Source organism: Cyprinus carpio, chromosome A23 (assembly GCF_018340385.1).
Source record: "Cyprinus carpio isolate SPL01 chromosome A23, ASM1834038v1, whole genome shotgun sequence".
NCBI lineage: Eukaryota > Metazoa > Chordata > Actinopteri > Cypriniformes > Cyprinidae > Cyprinus > Cyprinus carpio.
In genome coordinates, this window is record NC_056594.1 from 17,571,870 (window position 1) to 17,594,759 (window position 22,890).

The 22,890-nt window shown below is 37.0% G+C and overlaps 1 protein-coding gene across 3 annotated transcripts in view; it reads left to right on the top strand.

The window, feature by feature from the left end:
- Nucleotides 1-22,890, top strand: part of LOC109073535 (plexin-A1-like) — a 195,536-nt gene that overhangs the window by 154,917 nt on the left and 17,729 nt on the right. For 2 of the 3 annotated variants that reach the window (XM_042713505.1, XM_042713506.1), the window contains exons 14-22: nucleotides 473-593; nucleotides 1,064-1,200; nucleotides 3,899-4,066; nucleotides 6,673-6,766; nucleotides 7,687-7,923; nucleotides 9,785-9,928; nucleotides 13,484-13,718; nucleotides 19,742-19,890; nucleotides 22,236-22,493. In XM_042713505.1, coding sequence (XP_042569439.1) covers nucleotides 473-593; nucleotides 1,064-1,200; nucleotides 3,899-4,066; nucleotides 6,673-6,766; nucleotides 7,687-7,923; nucleotides 9,785-9,928; nucleotides 13,484-13,718; nucleotides 19,742-19,890; nucleotides 22,236-22,493 — 1,543 coding nt within the window. The remainder of the gene's footprint in view (nucleotides 1-472; nucleotides 594-1,063; nucleotides 1,201-3,898; nucleotides 4,067-6,672; nucleotides 6,767-7,686; nucleotides 7,924-9,784; nucleotides 9,929-13,483; nucleotides 13,719-19,741; nucleotides 19,891-22,235; nucleotides 22,494-22,890) is intronic. The other variant, XM_042713507.1, reaches the window with a different exon arrangement.

Consider the following 22,890-nt stretch of genomic DNA (forward strand, 5'->3'; position numbering starts at 1 on the left):
TCAAAACCTTCAATCCCACCATACTTTCACCCCGACCAAAAAAAAGCCCGGTGGAAAAAAAGGTTGAGAACCACTGGTCTAACCTGAATAAGGTCTATAACACTCTTACTTTTCACTGTATAATCTGTCAATCTCAACCCACAGAGTGCATTTTTAAAACATTGTTAGCTCTGGTTGCTGATTATTTGTTCAGCATAAGTGTCTAGTAGTTCCATTTACCATATTTCACCACATCTAAATCAAGAATCCTTGCAGTGCATAAATCATTATAGAAAACGCATAAAAATGTCTGCAGATTATGTCTGGGCCGGCTAATAAACCAGACACCGATTAATTATAGTAATAATATTTACTTGCACTGAATCATATAAATCCATCCATTCACCTTCCTCCCCTTGAGGCCTTTGGTAACTTAGCAGTGCTGTTAATCACAAACCCTAAAAAGGATTCCAATGTTTTTCCTCTTCCACAGGATTGTGTGTCTTCTCAATGATGCCACAGGATACCGTGTGCAGGAAGCCCAGGTGGAGGTGTGCGTGAGAGACTGCCTGGCTGACTACAGAGCCCTCTCACCCAGGGCTTTCACCTTTGTGGTGAGTGTCTAAGAATCTGGAGACACTTAATCCTACAGAAACATTCAGAACTTCCTGTCTTTTGGATAATTTAAATGCAAAATGAATGCATATAATTCCAAATGTGCGTATAAACACATTACCGTTCAAAAGTAATTTTTTTTCCTCTTCATATTACTTTTATTTAGCAAGGATGCATTAAATTGACAAAAGATTTATATTTCAAATTAATACTGTTCTTTTGATCAGCTTTGCCATTACAGTATATTAAAATGAAATCTAAAAAGGTTTTTTTTTTTTTTAACAAATTGTGATGATGTAACTATGGGTCAACAAAAGATGCTTCTTTTAAAAACTTTTAAAAATCTTGCCAACTCCAAATTGAACAGTAATATGTATCAGTATAGACTTTGTGGCCTTATACATTTTACTAATAATAAGATGACAGTAACAAACAATGTGCTTCTTCAATTTGTAATTTTCTCCCTTAGACGCCATACTTCAGCCGTGTCCAGCCCGCTCAGGGACCTCTTTCAGGAGGAACCAGAATCACTATTGAAGGAAACCATCTCAACGCTGGCAGCTCTGTGCTGGTCAACATTGGGCGTCACTCTTGTCACTTTAAAAAGTGAGTAATGCTCTTCTTTATCTTCTGTTTATGCCATTGTTTACCAGTTTATATTTCACAGTTGCAAGATATAAATTCACAATTCCGAGAAGGAAACACTGAATTGTGAGATATAAACTGGTTATTTTGAGAAAAAAAGTCGCAATTGTTTTTAATATTTTTTATTCTGTGGTGATGGGGGGAAAAAAAAGCTGAATTTCATCTTGGAATTCTGAGGGGAAAAAATTCTGAATTGTAAGATGTAAACTCACAATTACGAGTTTATAACTAGAAATTTGGAGGAGGAAAAAGTCCATTGCAAGATGTAAACTCACAATTATGAGTTTATAACAATTACAAGCAATTGAGAGACATAAACTCACAATTATTAGAAGAACAGTCATAATTGTGAAATATTAACTTGCAATTGCAAGAAAAAAAAAGGTCAGAATTGTTAAATAAGTCTCAATGACCTTTTTCACTTTTTTTATTTGGTGGCAGAAACAAGCTTTCAGAGTCTAATAATAAGGCAAAAGCCCCAAACAATGAAAAAAGCATACAGTTGTCTGTTTGGCTGCCCTTCTGTCTGTCTTACTATCATTTTATCCCTCCATCTATCTGGCTTTCTTTCTAACTTTGTGTTTCTGTCCGTCATATAGTTTCTGTTTGTTTGTTTGTTTGACTGTTTTATATGTTTTATAGGCTCTGTGCCAGTCATTTTGATGGTTAGCCTGTTGGCTGTTTTGGTGTAGCATTTGCCAGCGTACAGTCTCCACTTGCTCTTTAATGTGGTTCTTTTCTTTCTCTCACTCTCTCTGCCAAGTTGTCTCCCTCTGTCTTTATCTGTATCCTTCCAAAAAGCTGTCTTCGGCTTCTCACCTTAGCACGTCCACCTTTCATTCCGTCAGTCAAAACGCCTAGGCATGTTTTTTTTTTTTAACCATCGGTGTGTATCTACAGCGTAAAGAGACACTTTGAAGGCACGAACATCAGCCACGTTATGGCACAGGCAGTCCCAGTTGATTGTGCGCTTCCGTTTGTGGACGGGGACAGTGAATGAGTGTTCCTGCCGTCCACCTGTCTATCTGTAGCACCAGACCGCTCTGCATTGCAGCAGGGAATAAAAACATTGTCTCGCTGCCAAGTCTCAGACATGAGAGAGGGAGAGAATGAGGCTTACGCGGTTCTCGCTGACTGAGACGTCAGCCACACCTGGTCTCAGAGCCAGGGTTCACGTCAGAGAGAAAGTCCACTTCCTGTTAACCCATTGTGCGAGGGTGTTAATGGGATAGTTCACTCAAAACTGAATGTTCTATCATCATTTATTCACCCTCACCTCATTCCAAGCCTTTCTTCTGCGGAACATAAAAGGAGAAGTTTTGAAGAACATTCAGGCTGGAGATTAGGGCCATTCATTCCTCAAAAAGCCACAATTCAAGGGATTGTCTATGCAGAAATTTTAAATTAAGTCATCGTTTACCCACCCACATGTCATTCTAAGGACACTCTTTCTTCTATAAAACACAAAAGGAGAAGTTTTGAAGAATGTTCACACTGCTGGCTTCAACATAATGAAAGTTGATGGAGACCACTGTAGGAGTTTTCATGCCCCCAAAAATCCACAGTTAACCCACATATCATTCGAAGCCTGTGTGACTTTTATTTTTCTTCTCTGAAGAACGTAGGGAAAAAGAGACGATTCATTTTTAACGAAGAAAGAAAGTCATATAGTTTAGGAATGACATGAAAATATTGATTTAGGAGTTTTATTTTATTTTATTTTATTTTATTTTTGTCCAGACTCTTCCCCTAAAGTATCATGAAAGTAGCACATACAACATATGCACTAAGTCTTTACAAGCCAAAAAAAAAAAAACAATAAAATTTAATTAACTATTCACTTAAAGTCTTGCTTGGTAGCTGTAGTCCCTGTTGCGCTTTCATTGCATGGAAAATGGCAGCTTGGACATTTTGTGAAGCATCTGCTTTTATGTTCTTCAGAAGAAATACTGTCAAACAGGTTTCAGAAGGCACGAGATCTTCGTTTTCAGCCGAAACATCCCTTTCATATGCCCTGCTTCTTTTTCGTGTGTGTTTTGTGTCTTCCATTCATAATATCCAGTGAATTCATATTCAAATTTATTCTACATGTCTGTAATCCAAATTACATATTTAAAATGCTAAATCTCTAAAAAATATCCCAAAGCAATGTTTGCAATTTGCACTTCATTCCGTTGAATGTCTGTATATTTTACCTTTGAGGAAATTTGTGGCTTATTCGCTCCACGACTCTCTTTCTGCACTCTTCCATCTTTTTTAGTTTTTTTTTTTTTTTTTGTCGTTTGTGACAACCACCTTGTCAAAATATGTGCAGTCTTCAGAGGATTTCTGGGGTGTGCATCTTGAAAAGCGTTCCCATGGCAACGTGCTAAGGGGATGTGCATGGAGATTGCAGGCACGTCTCCAGTACAGGAGGAGAGAGTGAAGCAGACAGAGAAAAGCAGAGCTAAAGTCTTTGAAACCCATATGCTTGTTAACACAAATGACGGAGCTTTATCAAACATACTTAACTCTTACTGAGTACAGAATCTGTGTCATGATGAAATATGAATGTGATGACTTGCTTACACGGCACATGATCTGATTGTGTTGAGAATTACAGTAAACACTTTAGTTGCTCTTTCTCTAAAGCACCTCTGCGCTTTCTCCATGACTGTAGGCGGAGCTCTAAAGAGATCGTGTGCGTGACCCCGGCCGGCGTGACTGCGGGAAGCACTCCGGTAATGGTGGACATAGACTCTGCTGAGCTGAGGAACCCCGAGGTGAAGTTTAACTACACAGAGGACCCCACCATCATGAAGATAGACCCGGACTGGAGCATCGCTAGGTAGGCCACACAATTACAAAATTTTGGCTATTCCTTGGAAGTTGGTACAACAAAGAAGTAATAAAAATCAATATGAAGCCATTTGTGTTACACTTTCACTTGACACACGAGCAGAACTCATTAAGAGGTTGAAAAATGAGATTCTTTTAGGCGTTCTCTTCACGCCATCAGACGTCTGCACCTGTGAGCAGAGCTGCTGTCAGGTGATGAATTTGCAGCTTTCCAGGGAGGAGCAGCGATTTGCACTAAAGCATGTCTGGTCTGTCAGTGTCGGGGGTGAAATAAAAACACTGAGTCCATAGAAACACCATCAGGTGTCCGATGGGGCAGGCAGGATGGAGCACTTATCACCTGCATCTTCATGGCTCCTGCGGGTTATAGAGCAAGCTCTTTAAAAGCCTGTAGATGAAAAGAAGCTCTTAACACTCTCTCTCTCGCTCCTTCTCTTTTTCTATCACTCACTTTCTTATTTACCTTTGTGTGGTGTCAGCTGTACGCTCTCAGAGAGCAAAAAAGTGAGAAAGGTAAAGCTATAGAGCAAAGCTTTTAACAATATTCAATTTTATTATCTTACTATAATTATAATTCAATTATTAAACAATTCTAAAATATTAATGTTTCCAAACTTTTGACCTGTACTGTATGTATTGTGTGTACAGTATGTAGTTACTGTGAAAAAATATATTTTTTATATTTGTATATTTTATTTTAATTATTGTATAATTCTGTTCTGTAATATTGTTTATTATCTTTATTTTGGCTTAATTTTTAATATATTTACAGTACTGTGAAAATATTAGTTGAGTTTGACTAAAGAAATTCCTTGCTTTTTCTTCTTCAGGAGTCAGTTATGTCACGACACACGCATACTCACAACCGTGTGTCTGTGTGATTGTGTGTTTTGTTGCTGACCCAGGCCACTACAGTCAAGTGTGCACTCTCTCTGTTGAGCCCTGCTTTGAACGGGGTCATTATCCCCCAGGAGTGTGTACCATGTGTACCTCTCCCCCCTTCCATGTGCCTCTGAAAAACAAACGCACACACTCAGCGATCAAAGCAGTACCGGAAATGACTGCACTTGTGCAGAAGTTGCCCCTAGCTTGAATAGACCTAACTGGAACCCAAAAGTTGTGGCCCTAGAGCCTGTTAGTGTGCGCAGAGTGAATCTATTGATTTGAGCTGAAAATGCCCTTCAGGACCATGGCACAGCAGGTGTCACAGAAGCAAACAAGCAGAGACATCAGCGACGGTACGGTGTGAGACTCAAACTCACAGACCGCCTGTGTCAACAAGCTTGTGAACACAAGACATCGATATAAGGAAATAGGAAACCCGAGGCAAATTAGTATCTTAAAAATGATTTTGTGTTCGATCAGCCATAAAAAATAAATAAATAAAACAGAAGCCGAGGGTACATATACAGTAGCATCATCAAACAAAGACATATGCCAAGAGACCAAATTTTAGGACAAACAAGAAACAAGTTAGGCCTATGCTACTAAATTCCAGACTCAAACATATACAGACAGACTCTTAATATATTATGTATTAATATACTATAATATCACTTAATATAACCTTTGCTGAGTAAGTAATTAAACTGACGACATATTTTCAGCTAGCACATCTGGATTAATGTCATTTGAAGGTAACACTAATGTCCTCTTGAGTACTGTGGTTGGTGGCTGCCACAGTAGTACAATAACAGGGCTGCATGCTTGCAATACATCAAGTGTACAGTAGCATACTTTCGAGCACTATGACTGGAATGAGATATCTTCTCAGATGGTGGCAGGCAGAGGATCTATTTGTAGGCAGGGTGTCCTTTTTCTTGTTCCCTGAAGCTTGTACCTGAGTTAAGAGTTATTCACCAATAAAAAAAAAAAAATAGAAAGGGAAGGGACTGAAAGAACTCCACACATATAGTGTGCTGTGGACGAGCAGGTCTCCAAACACCTGGTAAGACAAACCGAGCTGTAGGGTTAACAGATTTCCTATTATAATGAATGAAGTTAAACGGCTGATCATTTACTCTAAATAGCCAGTAGCACCACAACTGATGGTTAAGAAAATAAATAAAATGAGCATTAGCAATTTGCTACTTGATATTGCTAAAAAGAGCCACGTACATTTGAGGGAGGAACATTCTCAGCCTAGATGTAGATTTTTACCCAAATAAAATCTCTCATTATAAGTATTTCTGGTTAGAAATGAAAGAATTTAAAGTATATTAGCATATACTTAGCCTTGAAGCTAACAGAAGCTGACTGAAAGCTATAAAACTCTTTTTGATTTGATAGGCTTTCCTAATATCACCTAATCTCAGCCTCTGTTACGACTTATGAAACGGGTGCCGCATATGTCGAGGTAGAATGTCTTTAAACGCCCGGCTCTTCACGAAAATCCTTTTTGTGTCTCATCACCAAAAGTGATTATGGGATATATTACCTCTGCTCTGTTCTGCCTCCCTTTGGGAGGAAGAGCTTGATAGACTGATATTTCCTCCGATTTCAAGGCCAAGTGTTGAGCTAGACTGTATGATTGGGTTGTTGTTTGAGATCTTTACCCATCATGTTGCGATGATGACTTCCTGTTTCTCTTCCCAGCGGTGGGACTCTGCTGACGATCAGTGGCACCAACCTGGCCACCATTAAAGAACCCAAGATCCGCGCCAAGTATGGCTCTGCAGAGTCCTTCCATGTAAGTATTCTCTTTCCTTGTCCTATCCTGAGATCTCTACCTTCCACATCTCTAGTCTCTTCCGTACTTTTTTCTAAAGTTCATTTCACAAAAGCTTCCACATGTTCCCCTGCCGCTGTGTTGCTTAAAGGACTCTGTAACAGCGATGCACAATCCTAACCAGCATTTTTATCTTGAGAAAGGTCACAGAAGTATCTCTGTGTCGCTCTTTGTTATTTTCTTTTTATACATTTTTTTCCTCACAGTCTCAGAGTTTAAATGACCTCTGTGTTTATCATAATCGCATTAAAATGTTATAATGTAACATTTGAATTATCTGACGTGTCTTCTGCTGTCACAATACATAATTTGTGTCCCATTTAATTGTGATTAGGGTCAATCAATTAAATATTGTAATACACAAAATATGTAATGCAAATAATGTTATGCATGTAAATGATCACATTTATTTATTTAGTTATTTCCCCTGAGAATGACCAAAGATAGAGATCATTTAAATATATTACATTACTTTGCAGATAAATAAAACATTCAAAAGAAATTGGTTCGAGAAATTAACAACAACAGCAACAATATTATTATTCATGATAAAAATAATAAATGTTTATTAAGTAGTCAATCAAATATTTGAATTAAATTAATTGCACAGTATATGTAATGCAAATAATGCAATGCATTATTTAGTACATAAATGTATTTATATATTTATTTTTATTATTTTCTTTTTCTTTTTTTGTTGTTTATTTATCAATGTATATTGTTCTCATATAATTATGATTATTTATTATTATTAAAAAAATAAAATGTATACTTAATTTTTATAATTAACACATTTAATTGACACTCAACATACTGTACTAAATGTTGTTTTAAAAAAAGTTTTATTCAGTTCTGTCTCCCTGTTTTCCTATTCTACTCAGAACTGCACAGTTTTCAACAACTCTGTTATGGTCTGTCTGGCCCCGTCGGTGGCTGATTCGGATAGAGGCTTTGCTGAGACTGGCAGCGGACCGGATGAGATCGGCTTCTACATGGATAACGTCCACGCCCTTGTGGTCGTCAACGAGAGCTTTAGCTACTACCCAGACCCCGTCTTTGAACCCCTCAGTCCCACAGGCATTCTGGAGCTCAAACCAACGTCTCCCCTTATCCTGAAGGTGCACATCTCTTGCTTCAAGTGGTTGATGGATCTGTGGTTACTGATGTGAGGTTTATGTGGCCAATTTGAGTTTGCATCATTTGCTGATCATGTTGCCACTTGTTCTACCCATATTTTCCTTTCTTGAATAAAAGCTGCAGAAGGATACTGCAAAATAGCTACAGTAATAACTAAGTACGACTCTGTCTTCTCCATACGTACCACTTCTTCTTCATCCCTTCATTTCTAAACTTCAAAATGCTGATCACAGACACCAGCTGGTTTCTCCTGTAATGAAAGCTTCTCTTTTCTTTAAACCGACTGAGGTGAGAGTCGAAGAATGTCAGGTGATATTTCTTTGTTAAATGGGAATTATTAACGAAAGCTTTTTACTTAATGCCCAATCCCCCGCCTGGCTTATTGGGGGTGGGGGGGACAACAGCATTAGCAAAGCGAAGGAAAATACGAAAATGCAATTTGGTGAAATAATCAGGGATATTCTGGAGATGCATCACATTCTCCACGCAATTAATTTCTCATCTAATTTGATCTGGGGTTGGTGGCACGGATGAGATGAGAGAGAGAGAGAGGGAGCGGAATTTGCATTAAAGAGCATCGTGCCGTGGCCTCGCTGAACCCTGAGGATGGGGGGTGGGGAGGGGTGTTGGTGCTTTGCTGTTATTCATCAACATTTCTCTTTCCCGTTCTTTCTGTCCATGTGGCCGCAGAGTATTCTGACCTTTATTTTCCTTCCTGTTTATCTCCATTGAGGAGATCAGTCGCAGGATATGTTTATATCTGTTCAAGCCTTTGGGGTTTTCATTGCTTTTTTAAATCAATATCTACATGACCTTTACGTGTGCAAGGTTGTGTGATGCTAAATTGAATTCAGACTAACAGACCACTACTATTATCTGGAAAACCCATTCCAGCACCTTAAAGGAATAATTTAGATATCTATAAACATATTTGCCCTGCCAACATTTTCACTGTTGCCAACACACACACAAAAATATTATTTATATTTTTATATGAATATAAAAAATGTATTTATAATTTGTTAAATAAAAATATATTTATATAAAAATAAAATATATATTTATTATTATTATTATTATAAAAACATAAAAAATGAATATTATATTTTTTTTTATTGTAAATATATTATTTTCATGTGTAACATATATTTATTTTTCAAATTACTTAAATTTGAATTTTGTATATTGTATAGTGTAAACACATACAAATAGAATATCATAATATATAATCAGTTTTATATTTCTACATTTTTAGAGTATAAAATGTTTATTTATAGTAATAATGTAAATGGAAAATGATAAACTTCAATTCATATTTTTGTGTATGTAGTAATTATATATCATAATTATATTTAAATGAAATATTATACTTTTTCACATAAACACATGAATTACTTAATTTCCCAACAAATATTGTATTTTATTTTTATTTTATAATGTGTATGTGTGTGTAACATTTATATATATATATATACACACGCAAGATAAAATATATACAAATAATATAAACATTACAATTGTAATTTCATAAATGTTTATGACAATAATAATAATAATAATACAAGCAAATCTAAAATTATAACCTTAAATTCATTTTTATATCATATATACTGTCCTGTAATTATATTTACTGTATATTAAATATAATACTTTTTCACATAAATTACTTGTTGCCTACAAATATTTATTGCTTATAGTAATAATAATTTTTGATGCAAATTATAGTTATTAGCATAGTCAATGCTTTTAAATGTTACATGACAAAGTGACAAAGCCCTTTTGAAAATCATGAGGAAAATACTTTGTTGAAACAATTTTTTTTTTTTTTCTTTTTCTTTACAGGGACGTAATTTGATTCCTGTCGCTCCTGGTAACTCCAGACTTAACTACACAGTGTTTATCGGAGAGACGCCATGCGTTCTGACGCTCTCTGAGACCCAGTTGCTATGCGAGTGGCCCAACCTCACTGGCCAGCACAAAGTGACGGTATGTACTTAGATCCTTAAGTTCACACTGACCAAATGTCAAAAGATTGGAAATGACAACCCGCTTTCAGCAATGAACTTAACACCAACCGAATGCCCTGCTGAAGGAAAATGTCTTGAGAGGACACTCTTTATCTCACCACAGCATGTCATTCGTTGGGATGGCTCTGAAAGTGAAATGCTCCGAGAAGAAAAATATTTACGCCTGTTTTCTGCATTTGTATTACTTTTGCGGCAAATGTCACATTGAATTTGTAGAAATTGTGTGAAATGTATGTTTGTACAAATGCTCTTTGAAAAATGCTGGTTCAGAAATAGACGTGTCTCTTTGCATTGCCGTCCTCGTGAAGCACTCAGAGGCGATGTGAGGTGAGCCGGGGAGACGCAGACACAGCTGTGCTCTTGTCCTGTGTACAGTGACCTACTTATGGGCCGCCCTTTGTGCATTGGATCACGTCTGGCTGCTCTCAGTGTGTGTGATTTCTGTATCTTTTGGGCTGTATGTGAGAATTAGAGAATGTGTGTGTGTATATGTGTGATGGTGTGAGTGTGTTCGTCACACAGCTGTGCAATGACCACTGTGACCCCTGTTAGACAGAGTCTCTAGGAAATTTTGCATGGCTGGGATCTTTGACCCCATGCTTTCTCAGGGGTCCCTGTAGTTTTTTAGACAGCGCACAATGCCTGCGGTGCAGTTCATACAGTCCCGTAATATCTGCACTAGAGTTCTCTTGAAGTTCAATTCCAAATATTTATGTTTGTTCTGTTTGCTGAAGCATTTTACTGTATTTCTACACTGATGTAATGAACTTTGTGCATAATTTGTTTTTATATAAATGATACCTCGAATTGTGTGAGTTGTTGAAGAGAGGTGTGATTTTATTTTCAAATTAATTATATGACTAGTCATTACTGGAATTAACGTTCGGGTCATAGGTTAATTGCTTTATAAAATATATTAATAATTAATTGTACTAAAGTTCTATGTTAAATTGATAAATATGCAGTTTATTTTATTTAAGTGCTTGTCCTTGTTTTTCATCTACTAGATGATAAAATGGACAAAATATCTCATAGATTTATTAATCAAAATTATGTCCTATGCAGTTCTATGTAGATTACTTGCAAATTGTAATCATTACAATTCCAATTTACATGACAAATTCTTGTTAGTGACGTAATACTTTACATTACACATTTCAGGTAGCAATTCATTGTTATTAACAACAAATTAAAACGTTCATTATTAACAAATAAAGTTCATTAACATTATATTACATCTTAAGTATCCCAAACTGGGCTTCGTGAAGGACCTGCAAAGGGTTTAATGAAAAGCTAATAATTAAATAAATCATCAAAATGTAAATCAAAATGAATATTTTTTAAAATTACAACAATCATAATAAAACACTTAATAAAAAATATGAAATATTATACCTATTTATATGCATGTCATATGATCATGTGAATAATATGTACCTGTAACTGTAGTCTGATTACAAGTATTTTAAAATGTAATATAATCTAATTACAAGTACTTAATTTTTGGAACCTGATTATGTAATCCAGATTACATGTAATCAGTTACTACCCAGCACTGCCTCAGATACAGTATAGAGATTTTGCGATGACTAAGCAATGCCTTATCATAATGTTAGCAAGTTTTATTGGACAAACATCCTCAGATTTTCTTTAGAAAAAAATAAAATCTTCATCTAATTTGTTTAACTATTCTGGTGTACAAACATATTTTGGTTCAAACAAACACCTGGATACTGTGTGAATTGATTTTTGCCAAGACAGAGCTGTGTAAACAATCCTACGGTTTTTCCTTGTTTAAATTTTCTATTTTCGAAATACAAGCATGAAATGATCCAGTACTAATAGGACATTTCAAGCTAAATGGGTTTTTTAATCTCTTAGCTTGTCTCCACAAATGTGATTGGCTCATAAAGTTTTAAATTTGGGTCTTTGTGTGAAGCTGCTGTTGGAATCTTTTAGCAAAAGTTGATTCTCACAAATGATTTTGCCACAACCAAAATGATAAATGCTTATTCGCAGCTAATTGCAGTTCACAGTGCCACTACACATGATTTGCTTTCCTGCACCTCAATGAGCCATTTGTGTGAGTTTTTGACAGAGAGGGTGGTGAGTTTATGTTTCAAATTAATTAGTGACCTAGTCATTACTGGATTAAACGTTCGGAGTCATAGAGTTTTGCTTTATACAATATATTAACATAATTAATATGTACTAAAGTTCTAGTTGATAGATTGATTAAAATATGCCAGTTTAATTTTATTTAATTGCTTGTCCTTGTTTTTTTCTCTACTATCTGATAAATGACAAAATACTCAATTTGTCCTGTCTTTATTATAGATGGGATGGCTGTATCCTTTAGCACACACGTTTCATGGTCCGTGTGGCAACTTGCATTTTTCAAAATAGTAGATCTACAGTAAAATGTTCAGAGCAAGCGAAATGCCCATTGATGGTGTTTACAGGTGTGTTTGGAACTATACCCAGAACAAGTAGCCATCGATTCATCAGGTCAGAAGCGTTTTGGTGGAATTCTATGAAACATCATAGTATTACCTAGTCTCCCCCTGTTTATTGTCGCAGCTCTTTACAATACAGCGAACACCCATGACTGTACACTATAAATGTACTATCTAGTAATTGCTGACTCTATTACTCCAACTCTGAGCGAACTCTCTGCTCCTCACCCTGCGGTGGCGTCTCGTGTGCTGCGCTAATCACTCCCAAGTAGCCCTCAGCCCAAGTAGCGCATAGCTGTGCTCCCTCCTAACGCCTAGTGAGAATATAGTTCCCAGTATTTATACGATTAAAACCTATTTATATGCAATGTCATATTGATCATGTGAATAATATGTACCTTGTAACTGTTCAGTCTGATTACAAGTATTTTAAATGTGTAATATAATATAATTTACAAGTACTTAATTTCTGGAACCTGATTATGTAATCCAGATTACATGTAATCAGTTACTACCCAGCACTGCCTCAGATACAGTATAGAGATTTTGCGATGACTAAGCAATGCCTTATCATAATGTTAGCAAGTTTTATTGGACAAACATCCTCAGATTTTCTTTAGAAAAAAATAAAATCTTCATCTAATTTGTTTAACTATTCTGGTGTACAAACATATTTATGGTTCAAACAAACACCTGGATACTGTGTGAATTGATTTTTGCCAAGACAGAGCTGTGTAAACAATCCTACGGTTCCTTGTTAAATTTTCTATTTTCGAAATACAAGCATGAAATGATCCAGTAATAATAGGACATTTCAAGCTAAATGGGTTTTTTAATCTCTTAGCTTGTCTCACAAATGTGATTGGCTCATAAAGTTTTAATTTGGTTCTTTGTGTGAAGCTGCTGTTGCAATCTTTTAGCAAAAAGTTGATTCTCACAAATGAATTGCCACAACAAAATGATAAATGCTAATCGCAGCTAATTGCAGATCACAGGCCACTACACAAGATTTGCTTCCTGCACCTCAATGAGCCAGGTCTCCCGTGCGTCTGTTACAGATCCGGGCAGGAGGATTTGAATATTCCCCCGGCACACTGCAGATTTACTCCGATAGCCTTCTCACCCTGCCTGCCATCATTGGGATCGGAGGAGGTGGAGGCCTCCTGCTGCTGGTCATCATCGCTGTGCTCATCGCCTACAAGCGCAAGTCCCGGGATGCAGACCGCACCCTCAAACGACTCCAGCTGCAAATGGACAACCTGGAGTCTAGAGTCGCTCTAGAGTGCAAAGAAGGTGAGATTAATTATTAGTAAGTCATATATCGTTTAGGGCTTGCACCTATTGTTCAATGCATTCCCAAACTGCATTTTAGCGCAGCTGCCTCTTTTTATACAATAACAAAGTTGTCAATATGATTTTTTTTTTTGTGATTTTAAGTTATTATGGAATTTATGTACAGGTCAGACACAGGCTTTCTGCTTTATATATATTAGGGGTGTAACGGTACATGTATTCATACTGAAAATGTTCGGTACGGGTCTTTTGGTTTGGTACGCATGTGTACCGAACAAATACAGCGTTGTTTTAACCACTGCACAAGCGGAACTTCATTGGAAACTACCAGTTTTATGTTTTGTTACTTTTGATAAGAAACAAAATCTTATCATTCAAATTATGTCCTTTTTCAGGAAATTCAAACAATAAACATTCAAACGAAATAAACATGAATGAACATCTCACGCCTCATAATCGCTCAATCAGCATTTAACCCACTGAAAGATGGCAATAAAAGCTTGTAAACAAAATATTAACACATAAAAAAACATTTAACTCGTTAGTGCGCTATAAATGAAGAGCATTTAGCTAAATATTAGACAATATACTTATATTTTACTTTACCTGTTAGTGATGTCTTAATTATTTAATGTTTAAATAAATCTGTTATGAAACGAGTTATGAAAGGCACTAAATGTAAATGAATATATTTCAACAACAAATAGAATTTTTCATCATTTAGACATTAATTTAACAAATTATGTAAAACAAATTTAAATGCATAATATTATGTCTAATAATATCACAAATAAATTTTTTTAAGTTGAATGTTGCTGGTTATATTAAAACAGGCCTACTGTAAAAGGGCTCACTGTAGTTTAGAGCATAAGCCGAGGTAGATTTTTATCCCTAAGAAAATTTGAATTATAACTGAAGAAATTATAACTAGATTATAGATTATAACTAAAGAAAGAGCAATTTGTTCAGTAAACCATGATATCAAAACTGAGGTACATACTGAACCATCATGTTTGTGTACCGTTACACCCCTAATATATATATAATTTTATAGTTATCTGAACTTGTTCACCCTGGTTTTATAACACATAAGTTTTTAAATATATATAATATATATAGATATATATATATATGTTGTGTGTGTGTAACGTGTGTGTGTGTGTGTGTGTGTGTTGTGTGGTATATACATATAATTATATATATATATATTATATAATATAGATATATCTGAACTCAGTTCACCCTATTTTATAACACATAAGTTTTTACACCCTCTCTGTTTCTATCTGTATATTTATTAATTGTGTTTTATATAAAAAGGCACATTCTGAGATAAACGTGCCCATTAGAGAACTTGAATTTGATATAGAATTTAAATGGCTGTTAAAGTGAAACCTGCGGGTGTACTCTCAAGCTCCACATTAACGTCTTTCCGTTTTCTTGTCACCATGGTGACACCATTATGGTGGTTAGCATGTCTTGGTAACAGGTTGGTGTTTGTGGGCTGCGCTGTTTTGGCATTCCGTCTTCTGCCCAGTTTGAAATGCAGTTTCCATATGCCGTAAAGGTTCCCAATGCCTCTACCTGGTCTCGTAGAGATGCACTGGGTCTAATTGGCCATTATCTTAGGACTGTCGGCCCTCTGGTCACAACCCTGTCAGGAGGATGAAAACGCATAGCGTGGCTAGCTAGCTAACAAACAGCCCTTTTCACTGCAAAGGGGGAGATGGCTGAATGGCAGAGGGAGAATGATGAAAGAAATATACTACTTGCCAAATGGGTGAAGGAACTGGTAGGCATTGATTAGCTGTCATGTTCTTTAGCCCTGATTCTCACTGATTGGCTGACTGCCTTCATTAGTGGACAACCTGAGCGGTTTGTTATTGCGATGCCATTCAATCTGCACATCAATATTTTATTTGGATCATATGCGCTGACATTATTTACAACCTCTGCAAAATATTTATGAACTTAGCTTGGTTATTTCTTGTTTGGGCTGGGAGTGGATTTGCTTGGTAATGACCCGAAGCTCTCAAACCCGTGGTGAGGCCAACAGGGTCAGATAATGGGCTGCAAAAGGGTGAATCTCACAAAACCTGTCAAGAAATGGCATATTTTACACCAGATAAAATTTTGGATAAAGAAAAGTTTGTTTTATTACATTTTATAAAATATTTTAATGGTAAAATAGTTTTAAAGTGACGTGACATACTTGACATACAGCCAAGTATGGTGACCCATACTCAGAATTCGTGCTCTGCATTTAACCCATCCAAAGTGCACACACACACCGTGAACACACACCCGGAGCAGTGGGCAGCCATTTATGCTGCGGCGCCCGGGGAGCAGTTGGGGGTTCAGTGCCTTGCTCAAGGGCACCTCAGTCGTGGTATTGCCGGCCCGAGACTCGAACCCACAACCTTAGGGTTAGGAGTTAAACTGTCTAACCACTAGGCCACGACCTCCCCACTTTATAAAATATATAACAGTAAAATCAGTTATTTTTTGCATATTTTACGGAATTACCGCATTAGAGCAATGAAAATGATTGCAGCACTACACATTTTTTAAGGACCATTGAAAAATAATGGGCTACAAAAGGGTGAATCTCAAAAAATCCCATCAAGATATGTAATATTACACCAAAATATGCGTAAATACATATACAGTGCTGCTTGAAAGTTTGTAAACCCTTTACAATTTTCTAAATTTCTGCATAAATATGACCCAATTCGTCATCAGACTTTCACAAGTAGACAAAGAGAGCCCAATCAAACAAATGACACAAAAATATTTTATTTGTCATTTATTTATTGAGAAAAATGATCCATTATTACATATCTGTGCAGTGTAAAAGTATGTGAATCTTTGCTTTCAGTATCAGGTGTGACCCAGTTTTGCGGCAGTAACTGCAGGTAAAGTTTCCTGTAACTGCTGATCAGCCCTGCACAACATCTTGTATTAGTTTTAGCTCATTCCTCAACCACTTCAACTCTGTGATGTTATAGGTTTTCTCCTATGAAATGCTTGCTTCAGCTCCTTCCACAACATTTCAATTGAGTTAAGGTCCAGACTCTGAACTCGGCCATTCCAAAACATTAACTTTGTCCTTCTTTAACCATCCTTTGGTAAAATGACTTGTGTGCTTGGGGTTGTTGTCTTGCTGCATGGCCCAGTTTCTCTTGAGACTCAGTTCTTGCTCACATGTCCTGGCGTTTTCCTTTAGAATTTGCTGGTATAATTCAGAATTCATTGTTCCAACAATGATGGTATGTTGTCCTGGCCCAGATGCAGCAAAACAGGCCCAAACCACGATACTATCACCACCATTGGGTGAGGTTCTTATGCTGGAATGCAGTGTGTTCTTTTCTTCAAACAGAACACTTTTCATATAAACCAAAAAATTATATTTTGGTCTCATCTGTCCACAAAACATTTCTCCAATAGTCATCTGGCTTGTCCACATGATCTTTGGCAAGCTGCAGACGGGCAGTGATTTTCTTGTTGGAGATCAGTGGCTTTCTCCTTGCAACTCTGCCATGCACACCATGGTTGCTTAGTGTTCTCCTGATGGTGTACTCATGAACATTAACATTGGCCAATGTGAGAAAGGCCTTTAGTTGCTTAGAAGTTACCCTGGATTCCTTTGCAACCTCGCAGAATCTCCTCCATTTCTACTCAGTCTGTCTGATTGTGAATTGGTGGAGTCCAAATTCTTTAGAGATGGTTTTGTAACCTTTTTCCTGCCTGATGAGCAACAACAACTCTTTTTCTGAGGTCCTCAGAGATCTCCTTTGTTTGTGCCATGATTCGCTTCTGCAAACATGATCAGACTTTCATAGATCCCTGTTCTCTTAATAAAACGGGGCAGGCAATGACACCTGATAGTCATTCCACTGTTTAAAAACACCTTTGAACAGATGGACTCTAATTTAACCCTCAAATTAACAGCTAATCATAGAGATTCTCATACTTTTACACCGCACAGAAATGTAACACTGGGTCATTTTTCTCAATAAATAAATGACAAAGAAAATATTTATGTCTCAAACCATGTTTGATTGGGCTCTCTTTGTCTACTTTTAGGACTTGTGTGAAAATCTGATGATGAATTGGGTCATATTTATGCAGAAATATAGAAAATTGTAAAGGGTTCACAAACTTTCAAGCAGAACTGTATATATATATATATATGTGTGTGTGTGTATGTATATCCTCTTCTTGCCGTGTATCATGATTTACCCAAATGTATAAATGCCCTCTAAATGCTTAAAGTCAGCGATCCCACCTCTCTAAACCGCTTCACCCTCTAGTTTGTCTATCTAGCATACAGTCGTGATGGCGCTGCATGTGCGCGGTCATGGGGTGTGGACCGGCGAGAGCCATGCAGGGGCATGCGATTCACCATGTGCAGAGGCTTACTGAGCCATGATGCAGCCCATCAGAGAGCACAGTAGTACAAACAAACAAAGGCTAATGGCTAATTAGCGAGCTATCCAGCGCTGGTTTAGATACCGGGAATGCTCATTGGGGATATCAGCTTCGCCTCTGCTTTACATTAGCAGAGAAATGTTAGCGCAAGCTTGTGTGGACATCACGGTAATTGGAATTGTTTCACTTTGAGTGCTTTCACAACTAAAGGAACGATTTTAGAAAGAAATGCATTATCAGCAGTGTACGAAACTTTTCAAGCTTGTTTTGACAAACAGCTTCAGCACTAAAGGAAATGTTTTGCTGGCTGACCTTGCCAGTGCTGCTGCTTCCTGAGAGGCGTAATGTTTTGACCACTACAAAAGGAAGCCTTTAAAAATTCGCATTCAAGTTTTCTGTAATGCCCCCTCGTGCTTTACGACACGCGCCTCTCCAAGTAATGAAGTGAAATTGAATTACAAGGCCATCCCTCATGTTGGAAATCTTTGTTAGGCCTTTCAAGTGCACTTTGACAAGAAAGAACCATTGAATTAAAAGCTCTTTAGGCCTGTCACTTTCTTTCATCCTTTTTTTTTTCGCCGGGAGAATAAAAATCCCATTGGGCAGTTCATCTTGAATAATATTTGTGTAGTATTTTTAAGATGAAAAACCCTCACTTAGAGTAGGAGCTTCTTGCTTCAGTATTCATATCCCAGCGGACAACAAGGAGGAACAACAGCTGGAGGAAATTATGCATGAAAAGCTCCGCTCCTTTATTAATTACCCACTCATGCAATTAATTGACTTTCTTTTCCCGTGAACTTTGTGTCTCTTACGTCTCTTCCCTCCCGCTCTTTTCGAATAGCAAAACCAAATTAGTCATAAACCGGATAAACAAACAGATTGACAGACTTAACATTGCTTCTGTTTACCCAGCAAGTACCTATTCTTGCAAAAGACTCTCAGTGATCACGTTTTCATGAGTTCCCAATCATCCGCTTTATTTAAAGTTCATTTTTATTCGTACTTAGGGAAGGCTTAAAGCAAATCAAACTTCTTTCATGAGAAATTTTATTATGCACACAAGTGTACACTATACTGTAAATGCACCCTGATCTCATTTTTTTAAAATCTGCACTGCAAAACTACACCGGAAATATTTGAGTTGCTTACAAAGACCTAGCAGCTGGTTGTAAATAGCTTACATAACTGTAAATTCATTAATCCGTTGATTCATTCATTTTATTTAAATACATTTTATTATTTTTTGAAACAACATATTGATGTGACTGATTGTATTTTCTTTCCTTAATAATTCTCTCTCTCTTTCTCTCTATTTATATATATTATATATATCTCGAAATATGAAAATTTAAATCAAAAACTAATTAAAGCAACTATCTTAGATTTATTTTGTTTATAAATTACATCATGCTATTATACACACAGACATATAACAAGTAAAAAATTATATACATTTTTATAAAACCTCTTGAGAAATTTTCTAAATAATTTAATGTTTTTGTAAAATTATATATATATATATGTCAGAACTGGTCAAATTGGTCAGATAGTGTTGAAACTACTACTAACCAGTGCTTTTCTTCTCACAGCTTTTGCCGAACTCCAAACTGACATCCATGAACTGACCCAAGAGCTGGATGGAGCTGGCATCCCGTTCCTGGACTACCGAACCTATGCCATGAGGGTGCTTTTCCCTGGCATTGAGGACCACCCGGTGCTCAAGGAGATGGAGGTACGGGTCAGTACATCGCCATCATCATGGTAACCCTAGAGCAGAACTAACAATGCAATCAAAAAACAGCAGACCACCACTAATACTAGAAACAACAACATAGTGCTGAAATTGTATAAACTACATTTATGCCGTAGACGCCTGACCAACACTCCTGAAAGGTCATAATGTATATTGTAAATTCGGTTACCAATGTTTTTGACATCACTTGCTTCTGATAAATGGGGTCGGTGACTCTCTCAGGAGTGAAAAAATAAAGTTTCAACCTACAATTTGGAGTTTACGAGTTCAATGCATTACAGATTGTGACCTCTTGTACAATAAAGCCAGACGCTAATCAGTGACACGTAATAGCACGAGCTAAAGAAAACAACACAACTAAACGAGAGCAATCATGAAACCTCAAAACGCACTGGTCAGCGCAATTAAATACTCCATTTCTCTGACATGCTGTGTCCACCGGCCTGCATGCGGCAGGTCACGCTGTTGGCTTGCGGAGGGATTGTATGTTTATTATTTCATCTGGGGTTTGTTTTTACTGTATTTGCCCGCGAGTCCCCGGCGTAATCAATTGCCTATGCGCACGGCTCAGGCCCTTATTGCTCTGTGTAGCTTCTCGCCCCAAAGCAACCTACAGTACAATCGGCCTCCCCGAGAGGCTGCAAATTTCATTCGGCTCAGCAGAGAAGATTTGAGGCACTTTATTAGTCTGTGTTGTCGGAAAAAAGGCCTTTGTCAGGTTACATGGAACGTAAGGTGCTGAAGGGGACAATAACAGACGCCGGTTTGCTTTGAAGTCTGATTCCGGAAACCTCGCTTGGAGATTTTATTTGTTAGTTTTTGTTTTTAATAATTTCTTTGAATTGTAACATTTTATCCTAACTAGCCATGAAAACTATCCAACAACAATGAGAGATAATTACAGCCAAGTTGTACATGTGGAGCAGAATTTTGCACCGATGAGATTTCACTGTGCACGGGGATATTCAGAAGACAATGCTGTGGAAACCAAACAAACGACAATGTCCAGTAGCTTGTCATGGCTAGCTAGGACACATGTAAGATATTGCTTTTGTTATGTTAGTGTAAATATGTGGCTTCAAGGAATTGACAGGTGCGGTTCATGGAAGGACACATCACCACCTTTTGCTCCTGGACTCCGAGGTCGTGTCTGCTTCCTGCTGTACTCTTTCTCTCTCTGTCCTTCCTCGCCCTCACTCTGCATTTCCTTCTGTTGTGTTTTGAGCTGCTAGCATCTTGGATTCTCTTTGATGTCAATCAGAAAGCTGCATGTCCCTCATGTGGACTTCTGCCGGAATGCTGTTTAGTTTACTAAAGGGCTTCGAAATTGTGTTTCAGAAAGGCAGAATGTGTCAATCAGAAATATTAAAAGCAACATAAATATGAAATTGACCTTATTTTCTTTAAAAAATGCCACTAGTATTACTATGCACAACTGATCACTTTTCATTTCTAAATAATAAAATAAATCTTAAATAATCATAAAAAATACTTAAATAGCTCAATCTTAAATGATGTCTTCTTCTGCTATTGGTAGGTTAAAAAAGATTGTCCTGCTCCCCAAATTCATGCCATTTATTAAGCCAGTGTTGTTGTATCAGGACCTCAAGCCAGTTACACAATGGGCCTCCAGCATGAAACACAAATAGAGCTAATTTGTGACCCTGGACCACAAAACCAGTCATAAAGGTCAGTTTTTCGAAATTGAGATTTATACATCAAATATATGTATATGAATAAATAAGCTTTCCATTGATGTATGGTTTGTTAGGATAGGACGATATTTGGCCCGAGATAAAATTATTTAAAAATCTGAAATCTGAGGGTGCAAAAAAAAAAAATATTGAATACAGTTGTCCAAATGATGTTAAGCAATGCATATTACTAATCAAAAATGAAATTGTAATATATTTACAGTAGGAAATTTACAAAATATATTCATGGAACATGATCTTTAATAAATATCCTAATAATTTTTGGCATAAAATAAAAATCAATAATTTTGACCCATTCAATGTATTTTTGGCTATTGCTACAAATATACCCCAGCGACTTAAGTCCAGGGTCACATTTGTGTCAATCATAAAATTGCGTCAGTAAACAGTGATATAAAAGGATCAGTTTAGGGCAACAGTGTAAATTTGAACTATTTTACAATAGTTGTGATAGAATTTCAAGTCTTTAAAAGAATCATGTTAAATTAATATGAATCACATTGAAGTTGATACTCTTTTTTTGATTTATTCTTTTATCTGTTAATCAAAACACAACATAGCTACTGTAATTTATTCTGTGCTGTATAATGAGTTGCTGTGTGTGTTTTCCCACAGGTGCAGGCTAATGTCGAGAAGGCCTTGACTCTGTTTGGTCAACTCCTCACCAAGAAGCACTTCCTGCTGACATTTATCCGCTCGCTGGAAGCTCAGCGCTCCTTCTCCATGCGTGACCGTGGCAATGTGGCATCACTCATCATGACAGCTCTACAGGGAGAGATGGAGTATGCTACAGGAGTCCTCAAACAGCTGCTCTCTGACCTCATCGACAAGAACCTGGAGAGCAAGAACCACCCTAAATTGCTGCTTAGAAGGTGGGAGAAGACACACACAGAGAGAGAGTCACACTGATATACAGAGTAAAGGCCTGTTCACACCAAGAACAATAACTGTAAAGATAACTATATCAGCGACCATACCAGTGCACAATAATGTTCTGTTTATCATAAGCACACACAGCTTCAAACTCTTTAAAGCAGAACAGATTCTGATTGGTCAGTATCCTCCATCTCACCCAACTGTCAACCCTGATCTAGAGCACTTACTGAAATATGCTAATGAGCTATTCGGGACACTTCCCCCTCATGAAATACCTGTTGTCCCACTCCATTCACCTTATCTCCCCTTCACTGTTTTATTAATGAGCATATAATTTAATAATAGGCCCTTATGTAAGGAAGTAATGGGAGTTGGTAAGTCTATGTGAATGCAT